A 12,212-nucleotide genomic window follows, 5' to 3' on the forward strand; every position below is an offset into this window, starting at 1 on the left:
CACCCCACTCACAGTTGCTGTCCTTGGTCAGTGCAGCCCCAGAGTCCAGAGGTTCATTTGCAGAGTTCACCTCCCATCCTGGGTGGAAGGGGTGGTGGTTAAAGAGGCACCTTATACACTCTGCTGCTTGGGCACACTGCCAAGCCAGCCACTTGCCACGCCTCTCTGCAAGGCTCTTCTCTGGCCCTCTCCACCAGCTGCCTTGCTGGCTATGCCTCTCCACCAGCCGCTCGGCTGGTCATTCACCAAGATGTCTTCAGGGCCCACCACTTAACACAGCTGTCAGTGATTTCAGCTCTCAGTGATCTCAGCTGTTAGTGGCGGTGGGGGGGGGGGCAGGGCCTCACTGCTGGTGCACACTGGGCAGTCTCTTGCACCAGAGACACTGTCCCAAATTAGGTCTAATACTTAGACCTAGATATCAGTGATTTCAGCTCTGCAACATGTAACAAAACTCTGTTGAGTCTAAATTAGCTCTTTTATTATACGTGGAGAGAGGAAGGGTCAAATGGTGTCTAGGACCCTTAAATATAATCCTCACCACCAGATACAAGTACCTGTACCCACCCTCTCTCAACTCATTGGGCTTTGGAACCCATGTCCCCTGCCTAGCGAGTTCTGTTCAGTTGAGGGTGAGTCCCTCCACTGGGGTATGCCAGGTACAGTTCTGCTGCCCTCGATTCACACAACAAGGATAACAACCCTTTATTACTCCTGCTCCAATAACAAGGAGACTGGGGATCCAGCACCAGCCACAAGTGATCATTTGGGCAAGTAATGCCATCATGCCGAGTACATAGGTAGGGTGGCTGTGCCCATGCAAACGAGATCAACTCCTAAAATCCTTTTCCACAGCTCACCACTAGATGTCAGGGGAGAGCTCATTCAGACTCTGCTTACACACACAATCAGACACAATTTCTCAAATAAATCATATGCTTCTAGTTTTCACCAAGTCTTCCTTCTAAATTCTATACTCCATCTCTTACTTGCTATCCAGAATTATGGGCATATGTTCTCACCTGAACTAAGTGTTCAAGAGATAGACAACAGAACTTGTGCTTTTAAGGCTCTTTTAAAAATCTCACCCTTTGGTGTCTAAATTTGGATTTAGGAGCCTACCTTTAGTTTCCTATTTTTGTAAATTTTGGCCAATGCCAATATTTGCACTTACTGGGTAACTGGGGATGTGCACTACAAATTGAACATGCAGGGTGGTAAAATTGATAGTATGCAGTTTGCCACAACTTCTTCATCTGACAGGCAGAGGAGCAGAGAGGAAAAGTCACTTTCTCATTGGCCAAATATTGCTTTTGATTACACCGGAGTAAATCTGGAGTAGCCCCGTTGAGGCATAATCTGGCCCCAGAAGAGTAACCAAGGGGAACAAGTGCCATCACTAGATGACATTATCCTCTGTTTCATCTTGACTTTATTGCCTTACAATCGAGCTAATTTGACTTCTCCCATCCCAAGCTCCTCCTGTACATCTCTAATGTTCCTTGTGCTTTCTTGCACTTGCTTTTCTTTTGTATGTGTGTGTGTTGCCCTTTAAGAAGAGGCCCCTGAAGAAGAAGAGCAAGAGGCTGAGTATGAAGAAGGTAAGTCTGTCTTTCTTTCTTGTCCTTGAATCTGGGAACTGATGGGCTTTATGGGATGCTACCAAGTCTCAGCATTGCTGCTTCATGGTGCTGTCATATTGGTCAGATCTATTCAGTCTGAGTCGATGTCTCCTGTCTTCTGCTATGGTATTCCTGGCTGAATCTGAGTTTGTTGCTTTACTCTGGCTTTAGCATGACTGGAGAGCAAAGCTTCAGCCTTCCTAAGGGCCACATAGAAAGTTCTTTGGGGATGCAGGAAAGGTTGCACTTGTTAGACAGTTGTAAAATCTGTTAATGGGTTTGTTTTAGGATGAGGCTAGTGGGCCTAGAGGTGTGATACTTCAGATAAATACTGAAAAAGCTGATGTTGACAGCTGTTTGCCCAGCACAACAACTCACTGGAATTGCTAAACCAAGGGTTGTGAGTTCAATCCTTGAGGGGACCATTTAGGGATCTGGGGCAAAATTTGGGGATTGGTCCTGCTTTGAGTAGGGGGTTGGACTAGATGACCTCCTGAGGTCCCTGATATTCTATGAATTCTCTGAGATGAATAGGAGGGAATTTTTTTGACAGCTGCTTGAGCCTTGCTATCCTCCATCAAAGCTTTGGGAGTACACATTTTAGGGGAGATCCGCAGCTGGTGTAAATCATCAAGGCTTCATTGAAGTCAATGGAGTTGCACTGATTTACACCAGTTGAGGAATTAGTTTTGTTTCTGTATCAAAGCTATATTTTACAGAGCTCCATTCAGTTCTGTTAAAAAAAAACAAAAAAACAACAAAAAAACCCCAGACGTTCAATATAATTCAAATGAGCAGGTTGATCCTTTAACAATTTGTTATCAGTAGGTCCCTACCACAGCCATGAAAAATGTGTCACGGCCATGATATCTGGTCTCCCTCCGTGAAGTCTGGCCTTTTATGTACTTTTACCGTATACTATACAGATTTCATGGAGGGAGACCAGCATTTCTTAAATTGGGGATCCTGACACAAAAAAGGGAGTTGCAGGGGAGTCATAAGGTTATTTTAGGGGGGGTTGTGGTTTTTCATCCTTACTTCTATGCTGCCTTCAGAGCTGGGTGGCCAGAGAGAGGCGGCTGTTGGCCTGGCACCCACCTCTGACGGCAGCACCCTGCCAGCAGCTTTGCAGAAGTAAGGGTGGCAAGACCATACCAGGCCATCCTTACTTCTGTGTTGCTGCTGGCGGTGGCTCTGCCTTCAGAGCTGGGCTCCCGGCCAGCAGCCGCTGGTCTCCAGCTTCCCAGCTCTAAAGGTAGCGCCGCCACCAACAGCAGTGCAGAAGTAAGGGTAGCAGTACTGCAACACCCCCTACAATAACCATGTGACCCCCCCACAACTCCTTTTTGGGTCAGGATCTCTACAATTACAACACCATGAAATTTCAGATTTAAATAACTGAAATAATGAGATTTATTTTTTAAATCTTATGACCATGAAATTGACCAAAATGGACCGTGAATTTGGTAGGGGCCTAGTTATCAGCTATAAACTAGTCAGGATAAACAATTGCTAACATACTTTATACAGTAACTGCAGTGATTATTTTAATAATAACAATGACTATATTAATAAACTTATGTGTGTTACAGACAATAGCTGTCAATGGTCTTGTGACTTGCAGTATAATAATTACAAGTCACTTTGGGTTTCAGTAGCTCTGTTGGGCAAAGGTACTGTGTCCCATGATTCCTCTGGGTAATTTCTTTTCATGCACTTGAGTCATTGGAGACCCTCTTCTCTCCTTTCGTTTCTTTCTTCTTTGTTATCCAGAAAGTTCAAGATTCCAGGAGTAGTGGAGAGGGAAAGGGAAAGAGTAAGTGGGGTATTTACAGAAGAACAGCATCAACTGTGGATTGACTAGTATACTTTCTTTCTTTTGCTTTTGTTTTTCAATCTGCAGCTGGAGATGAAGGAGAATGCTACGATGGTAGTTTGGTGGTGTTCTGAGACAACAAAAATATTTTTCTAACCCTACCCTTTTGTTCTCCATCTGCTTCTAATCCTCACTTGATTTAAACTCAGGAACTGGGCCAAAATATCACTGCTGCAAACATTCATTCACTGTGCATATCCAGGCTCTCTCAGGGGACTCTGCTGTTTCTGAGGTGTTTATTCGTGCATTCCATCACCAGGGAAATTAGCACTGGGAGAACCTTGTACTCTAGAATGTTCAGCTCTAGAACCCTGCCCCGTATTCTAGGTGTGAACTAGAACCTTGAATAATGTGATATTTTCAGCGAGGCCCCAGTTCAGAAAGGCCTGTAAGAATGTGCTTAAGTTCTATTGACATGTTTAAAATTAAGCAAACACTTAAATGCTTTGATGAATAGGGAAGTACTTAGGCATATGCTAAAAGTTAGGCACATGCTTAAGTGCTTTACTGAATCGGGATATGTCTTTGATCTAAATTGGAACTGACTCAGAATAAAACAAAATAATTCCTATTAAAATGGATGAGTAACTGACGGAGGATTTTAAGAGTTATAAGCAAATATTCATGATACGTAAAACTTGAAATTATGCCTTCCAAATATACAGCACATGTGCCCTAACTTGAAAGCTGATCTGTGCCAGAGGCTCTGTACTCCCACCACAGGTGAAGCCCATTGTATTCAATGGTGCTGTTTATGGGTGCTAAGATCCATCTGCATGGATGCAAAAAAACCAGGCCATGATGCTTCAAATATTTAAATCCTAGTCCAGCAAAGCACTTAAGCACATACTTAACTTCAAGTATTGAAGTTTATGGGACTAAGTTAAGCACATGCTTAAGTGCTTTGGTTGATTAGGGCCTTAAACATATATCTAACTTCACTTCTGTGAGGTGTTTAATTGGCTTCAATGAGAGCAATTTACAAGAGAAAAGCTGTGCGCATGCTTAAGCGTTTGCAGGATTGGGGTGTAAGGGAGTTTTGGCACCGCAAATAAGCAGATTAACAACTATGTAACAGAGAAACTGCTTTTACAGAGTTGGTAAACTCCAATTATTGCTGACTTAATAACTATTATTGTTCATTTTTATGATTACAATATTACGAGGTCTACCGATGAGCAGCACTACATAAGAGCGAGGTGATATATTATTACCTTATTATCTCTAATCTTTGTTTGGAAATTCCTCCCTCAATGAAAGATTTTTTTTAAAAGATATATTTTTCAAACAACTTTGCCCCCTGCCCCATATGAGTTCTTTGTGATCATCAATGAATACAAAGGACCAATGGGCTTTGCATACGGTCTTAAAGGAAGCCCTCATTTCTTGATGTTGTTTTGTCGCTTTCTGGATCCCAGGAGCTCTAGAGTACTAAGGGACAGCAGGTTCTAAAGTGAGAGTCTGAGGTTCTTCTAACGTTAATTGAAATCAACTCACTTTTTTTAAAATTTATTTTCTTGCTCACCTTTTTCAGCTTTTTTCTTATTTTAGGAAAAACACTTTGAGAACTTTTCTGGGCCCTTTACATCAGTTTTCACTTCAGGATGTGAATTCTCTCTCTCTTTTTAAATAATATATTGCTTTGCAAGCTCTTGATGTTGGTTAGAAGTGTTGTTTCTGGAAGATGAGAGGAAGGGAAGTGGCTAGAGAAATCTAATGCAGTTGAGGTGTAGTGAAGTTGGATTCTCGGAAAAGGGAAAGCACAGTGAGAATATGTTATAGATGTAACAAAAACAATGGAGGATGCCTTAATGATACATATGGAGTTCCTGTGCTATTCCACTGTGAATACCAGCAACTTCTGGAATATATGTATTATTGCAGCATCAGTGAACCTGGATTTTCAGTGGTTCTTTGCAGAACTGGCTTCTTTTGGCAGGGTGATTGTGAAGGTTTTCTCACAGACCCATGGTTCATGGGCAGAATGCGCAGAATATGAGAGTCAGAATCCACCATGTGCATCAAAGAATAGGAATTTGCTATGACAACTCCTGAGTGTTAACAAATTTTGGCCCAGTTCCTTGACTGATAGCCCTGAAAGAGAGAGCGTCTTAAAAATAAATCCCAGCCCGGTGGCCGGTTTTAGTGCATACAGTACGTTCTGTGCTGGGCCATGCACTAAAACTGCAGGATGATTTTTGGACGAAAGCTGACCTTTTTTGTAGTCTCACCCTTTTCTAGTTTCCTGGTGGTGCATTTAGATGTCACATCTACAATACTTTATTTTGGCAACAGCAAACTAACTTTTTTTTTTTTTTTGGTAATCATTTGTTCATTGAATTATTCAGAAAGCAACAATTTAGCAGCAACTGATGTGGTTGGATTCACCCAGTCAATGACAGATGGGTCAACCAAGAATAACAAACAAGCACAAAACAATCAGTCTTTCCCCAGATCTTTTTCTCTCTCTTATGTCACAAATGCCACTAACTTACAACTTCCTTGTTAAACTGGAATGGTTTGGTTATTTCCTTGGAATTTCATAGGCGAAGGGAATCCTGCGTGTCTCTGAATAATGTCCAGGTCAAACTGGTTGAAGCAATTTCCCCCCGCAAATAAATAACAACAACAACAAAAAAATCATACGAAAAGCTTGCTGTCTATTGGACAAATCTAAACAAAAGAAGATGAACAACAAAAATCCTACCTGGAGAAATAAGCTAATTTTGCTTTTATCGGGGATGATCTGTGACTTATTTTTATTTATATTCTTATGAGAGTACAGTAAAACCCTGATCATTTGACACTTGATTATTTTATTATTATTATTTATTTGCACCATTATAGCATCTAGAAACCCACAACTGCAATCAGGGCCTCGTTGTGCTAGGTACACCCTGCAAGCAACAGTTCAAACACCCTGTAAGCAGCCGTCCTTGTCTCAGAGGATTTACAGATCTAAACAGATAAGACAGCCAGAGATTGAGAGAAAGGAACTATTACCACCTGACACTCACTCTTCTGTGGCCCTTAGGGTATGTCTGCCCATGGGGCTAGGGCTGTGATTCCCAGCTCACTTAGACATACTCATCCTAGCGCCCTAGAAATAGTCGCGTAGCACAAGCCGAGGTGAGTGGCAGCATGGGCTAGCTGTGCCGAGTACAAACCCGCCAGAACCCCTGCGAGCACGTACTCAGCACGGCTAGCCCGTGCCGCCACTTGCTGCTGCCTAGGCTACCTCAGCTATATTGCTATTGTGAGCCAGCTAGCTCAGCGAGGGCTAATGCAAGTGTGTATATGCAAGCTGGAGTCATGTCCCTAGCTCTAAGTGTAGTCACAGCCCTGGTTATGCCTCTCACCTTGAATCCCTTAATCAGCTCCCCCCCATTAGCCAAATAGCTGATATTTCCTGCAAGGATTTTTCACCACTGATTTTAGAGGGGATTTTTTTGGCCTTATGATCGACAGGACATTGACTTTTGTTTTATTCTCCCTTGTCCCACTCGCCCCCATGCTCCCACACTTGCAAAAACGGGAGGATGACGGGGCCTGTGTTGCCAATTTAGTCGTTTTCCAACACCAACACCTCCCCTGTACATTCAACACCCCCTCTAATTTAAATTCCTGGGGAAAACATGCTGATAGTAACCTGTCACTCAAATCCCCACCAATATAGGTTAATTGGGACCTAACTAGAGGATCAATTAACAAATGGAGCCATGCTGAAGGGCTAATTAGAGGGTGAAGCAATCCCACCAGCTAGCAGCAGCTAAATACAGAGGAAGGCAGCCCTGGGAGGATAGGTGGGTGAGTGAGTGAAGAGCCTCATGGAAGGCAGAACTGGCTGCTAGCACTGCTGCCTTTCTCCCCAGAAATAAGAGCGGACTGGGACTTGTAAATATGGCAATAGTATGACTGGCAATGGCCTGCTTGAACACACCATGGTGGTGAAGGTGGCCAGGAGTGAGACTCCCAGAGTACAAGTGCTCCATTTAAAAAAAGGTCATCCTTTGAAATGCATCAAAATATAATTATCTGACTTAAAATAATTACAGGGAAAACGTATTGTTTCTGGATAACTGGGTGCTTGGACCAATTCCTGAATGAAGCTGAGCTCCTCAAAGTTGGCTCTGTCCACAATAGGCTGTGAGCTTTTTATTTCTAATCCACCCCACCAAGCAAACAATACAAGAGCATTGTATGGCAGAATTCAGATGAATTCCTAAAAGTTCAAACTCGGCATATGGCTATGAAAGTCAACCTGGGTCCATAAGAGACAACATTGGGATAGAATGTATGGGCTTAATACTCCTCCACTTATGGGAGTAACTCCATTGAATTTGCTGGCATTACACTGATATAAACCCAGCATTAGAGAGAGGAGAATCAGGCTCAAAGTGTATACAAAACAGCACATCACCAAAACAGTAAATGGCTGTTTGATGCAGTAAATGTGTCTCATTATGAAAAGCCCAGGATTGACTATCTTGGAGATAGTTTACATTGCATACTGAGGGGGTCTGTCCTCTCCTGGAGACACAAGTGTCACTGTCATTAACATTCATGGGAATTTTGCTTAGAATATCCACCAGTGCCCCCTTATGCAGAATAAGCCCCCTTAGGCAGGATAATCTTTCTAGGTTGGGTTTGAGGGGCACTGCTGTGTATGAAGGAGAGAAAGAGAGAACATGGAGACTTTGGGAAACACAGATGCCATGTGGGGATGTCTGGGAGTGAATGCGACTGGAGGTGATTTACCATAAAGCTGTTCCCCTTCTGGGCCATGTATGCAACATTTTAGTAGATCTGTAGCCAAGTTTAGTTCTCCTTTACACCAGTGTAAACCCAAAATATCTCCATTGACTTTAGTGGAGTTGCTGAGAATATCCACCAGTATAAAAGAGATGAGAAACTGACACTAGTAGGGGGAATATTCTTTTTTTTACCCTCCAGCTCTTTCATCCTCCCTATAGCTTTGGTCTCCAGGGGGTAAGAACTAGCACTCATCTCATAAATGAAACCATTAACTTCCAGATGCTACGTTAGGACTTTTAAACAATCTCTTGTTTCCTTTCCTTTTCTGTAGAGTTCTGATCTGAGGTCAAATTAGCCTGCTCTTCACTCACACCAAAGGGAAGGGTCTCTTTTGGATATATATGAGGCATAACCAGTTACTCAGGAGTGTTCCTCCTAAACCTGGATTTCCCTTCAGTTTCCCAGCTTTAACAAACAGCAGCTGGTGTTGTTGTTTTTTTCATTCTAACTGTTCTCCCTCTTTTCTCCCCTCTCTTCCTGTTTTCTGTCCGTGTTTCCAAACTCAGAGGAAAAGCCCAGGCCAAAGTAAGTGTGCATTAATGTTTGTTTTTAAAAATACTGGCATAAATGTGGTGACCAACCATAGACCTCCTACCAGAGAAATGTCTCCCACTACCTATGCACAACCCTCTCCTCCCACCATTCATGCAACACCCAGCATTTCTGGACTGTTCCCTAGACTGCCTCCCTCTGTCAGAAGCTACTGTAAGACTAGCTACAGGCCAGGAAATAGAGACCAGTCCCAGACCACTCATACATCTTTATTACAGCAAGGACTGGCACAGACATCAGGTCTCCCCAGCCAAGTACTCCTACTCCCCCGTAGCACCTCATGTTGGGTGAAGCTGAGCTCATGTTATCTGCTCATTTCTCCTGGGTAGCACACAAACGGGAAGAGGGGGTACCAAGAGGGGAAAGGTAAGTGTGCAGTATACTCTGCCCACCTTTCTCTGCCTGCTCTGTGGCCCCCTTTGCAACAATGTGTGTGGGTAAAAGAGAATGTCTGACAGGGGATGGCAGTTTGCCACAGACAATGAATGCTGAGGGGTTCAACATTAAATCCTTTCCATTGTTCTTCAAACCATGAAAGGGGGCATGAGTTGCAGCAGCTGGATGTGGGGAACAGGGCAGCCAATGGCAGCATGTCATGGGAGTTACTCATACTTCCAGCGTTGCTGGCAGGCAACACAGTTGGTTTGTCCTGGACTCCACAAGGCTTGACCAGGATTCCCCAGGGATCTTCTGGCTCTAGTGGATCAGTGCCCTGATTCTCCACCAAGCCAGCATCCCAGGATGGATCATGCAGCGTTCTCTTTGTGTTAGCAGCCTCATGGAACTTTACATGTGAGTTGTCCCATATTGCATCTTTTTGTGCAAAATGGGATGACCCCATAAACATTTGGGATGGGTCAGCTCCCTCCATCTATTGGGTCACTCTTCCCCTCCTCCTGTGGGGGACAGTGCAGATTGTCCCTTAACACTGCTTCCAGCATCGTTTTCAATCAAGCCATAACTTCAGTTGTACCTCCTCATCAACATTTCTCCCTCAGCATGGCTCCATTTGGTGAATGAGTTAATCTCTTGGCTCTTTGAGGTTCAGTTCCTTCTATTTTTCATCCCCTACAGACTGACTGCTCCTAAAATACCAGAGGGTGAGAAAGTAGACTTTGATGTAAGTATTCCTGACACATGTCCATCACGTACACACACCTGCATCACTACTAGCCTTTGTGAAAATGTCACTGCCATGTAGCCAAGGGCAAAAGGAGTCTATTTTCAGTGAAAGATTAAGCTGGGGTCCATATCTGAAAAACCTGCTTACACATTGCTTTAGTTGTGTAGCTGTATTTATAGCTTAATTTGTCTTGGAAAGAAAAATCTGAAGGGTGGAAATGGAATTAGTAACTGCTTATAAAGCCTTTAGATCTTCTTCCTTGCAGACCTTTATTGTGATCTTTATCTTGGTCAGTTAATTATTCCTCAGTTTCTCAAGGACAATCCAACTGCCCTTTCAATCACTTCCTAGCCCTGTCTTTTTGCTTAGTGTTCCAGGCAGCTCCCCTGACTCAAGAATGATGAAATAAGATTAACTTTGGAGTTTCAGTGGCCAGGAAATGGCTTTCATGGTATCAAGAAACTGCATATAGTGCATGGGAAATGGTTATGTCCTTTATCAGAGGGGTAGCCGTGTTAGCCTGTATCCACAAAAACAACGAGGAGTCTGGTGGCACCTTAAAGACTAACAGATTTATTTGGGCATAAGCTTTTGGGGGTAAAAAACCACTTCTCCTTTAATAGGCCACACAATAGATTTAAACTAAACAAACAAAAAAACCCAAACCCCATAACAATGCACCAATAAGCAGAAAAGAGATTTAAAGAAACAAGTCCCTTGGAGGAGGCTTTCCCAGCTGTGCATGTGCCTGTAATGAATCCACACACATAGAATAGAATATCAGGGTTGGAAGGGACCTCAGGAAGTCATCTAGTCCAACCCCCTGCTCAAAGCAGGACCAATCCCCAATTTTTGCCCCAGATCCCTAAATGGCCCCCTCAAGGATTGAACTCACAACCCTGGGGTTAGTCGGCCAATGCTCAAACCACTGAGCTATCCCTGAGGGATCATTGAAGCAGGTTGTATCAAATCTGTCTCTGAGAAATAGTGCTCAGAATGGCACCACCAAATAACCAAACAAGCATGGACCCAAATATGTTTCTAGTAAGTCAACAGGAAAAGAAAAAGCCCTTGTGATGAGTGGTACATGATTACATCAGGATAAGTTGTATGCTCATTTAGGATCACTGTAGTGTTCACCTTGTCCACAAGTAAATGAAGCTTCTATTAATTTTGACTGGTGTAGGAATATCAGGTAAAATGAGGAGCGTACAGAGAAATGTAAAATGTAAGAGTAGGTGAAATAGGATGATCCACTGAAACGAGGAAGTGGGAGCTGGGAAACCAGGACTCTGTCCCTTGTTTTACCACTGGCTATTAATTTGGGCAAGTCACTAAATGTCTCTGGCCCTGATTCAGCACCCAAGTCAATAGAAAGGCTCCCATTGACTTCATTGGTCTTCAGATGATGCCCCTTGTGTTTCAATTTCCCTATCTGTAAAATGAGGCTGTTAGTATTTAGCCACCTTTGTACAGGGGGCTGAGATCCTCAGATGGAAGGAGCTGCACCAGTGTTAGATTGTTATTGTAATAACGCCTTACTGCTCCTTCAGGACATCCAAAAGAAGAGGCAGAACAAAGACCTGATTGAACTGCAAGCCTTGATTGACAATCACTTCGAGGGCAGGAAGAAGGAAGAGGAGGAACTGCTTGCCCTGAAGGAAAGAATTGTAAGTCTCTATGGTGCGATTCCCAGTGATGTCTGCTTCAGGAGGATAATGTGTGTAATTACCTCAGAGACTCAGAACTGAACTGAAACCTTACAGACCAAATTGCTTCTTCTGTCCAACAAGTGGAAACAGGAGAACAGGGGAAGATAGTCCTTCAAGGTGACTGCATCTTGTTCCCAATGTGATCAAGATAATGATGGTGCATTTTTGGCTGTTGTAGAGTGGAATGTGCCAAGGTGGAAATCAAGGACACCTTGCAGTGGTAGCCTTAATGAGGCTTGGGTCAGTGCACTAGCCTCTCAGCTCTGAAGAGCTAAATGCAAACCTGGGTTAGATCCCAAATGAAAATAAGTCTTGGGTCTTCTCGTCCTTCCTCAGGGGTATGTTTGTTTATACTACAAAATACCATATACAGTTAAGCACAGCTCGGGACCACAGGCCATTTCTGCTCTGACATATCCAGGAGGAGGTTGCTGCAGACCAGGCCTGAGGTGAATTGGGTAAAGTGATAAGGTGGACTTAAGACTGGAGCAGCAGGGCTTAGGCAGGTCAAG

General features: G+C 43.5%; 1 protein-coding gene across 6 annotated transcripts in view; it reads left to right on the forward strand.

Moving 5' to 3' along the window:
• Positions 1 to 12,212, forward strand: part of TNNT3 (troponin T3, fast skeletal type) — a 55,870-nt gene that overhangs the window by 25,071 nt on the left and 18,587 nt on the right. For all 6 annotated transcript variants that reach the window (XM_043516742.1, XM_043516747.1, XM_043516746.1 and 3 more), the window contains 3 exons: positions 8,820 to 8,838; positions 9,940 to 9,985; positions 11,542 to 11,658. In XM_043516742.1, the coding sequence (XP_043372677.1) occupies positions 8,820 to 8,838; positions 9,940 to 9,985; positions 11,542 to 11,658 (182 nt within the window). The remainder of the gene's footprint in view (positions 1 to 8,819; positions 8,839 to 9,939; positions 9,986 to 11,541; positions 11,659 to 12,212) is intronic.

This window comes from Dermochelys coriacea, chromosome 6 (genome assembly GCF_009764565.3).
Source record: "Dermochelys coriacea isolate rDerCor1 chromosome 6, rDerCor1.pri.v4, whole genome shotgun sequence".
Taxonomy (NCBI): Eukaryota; Metazoa; Chordata; order Testudines; family Dermochelyidae; genus Dermochelys; species Dermochelys coriacea.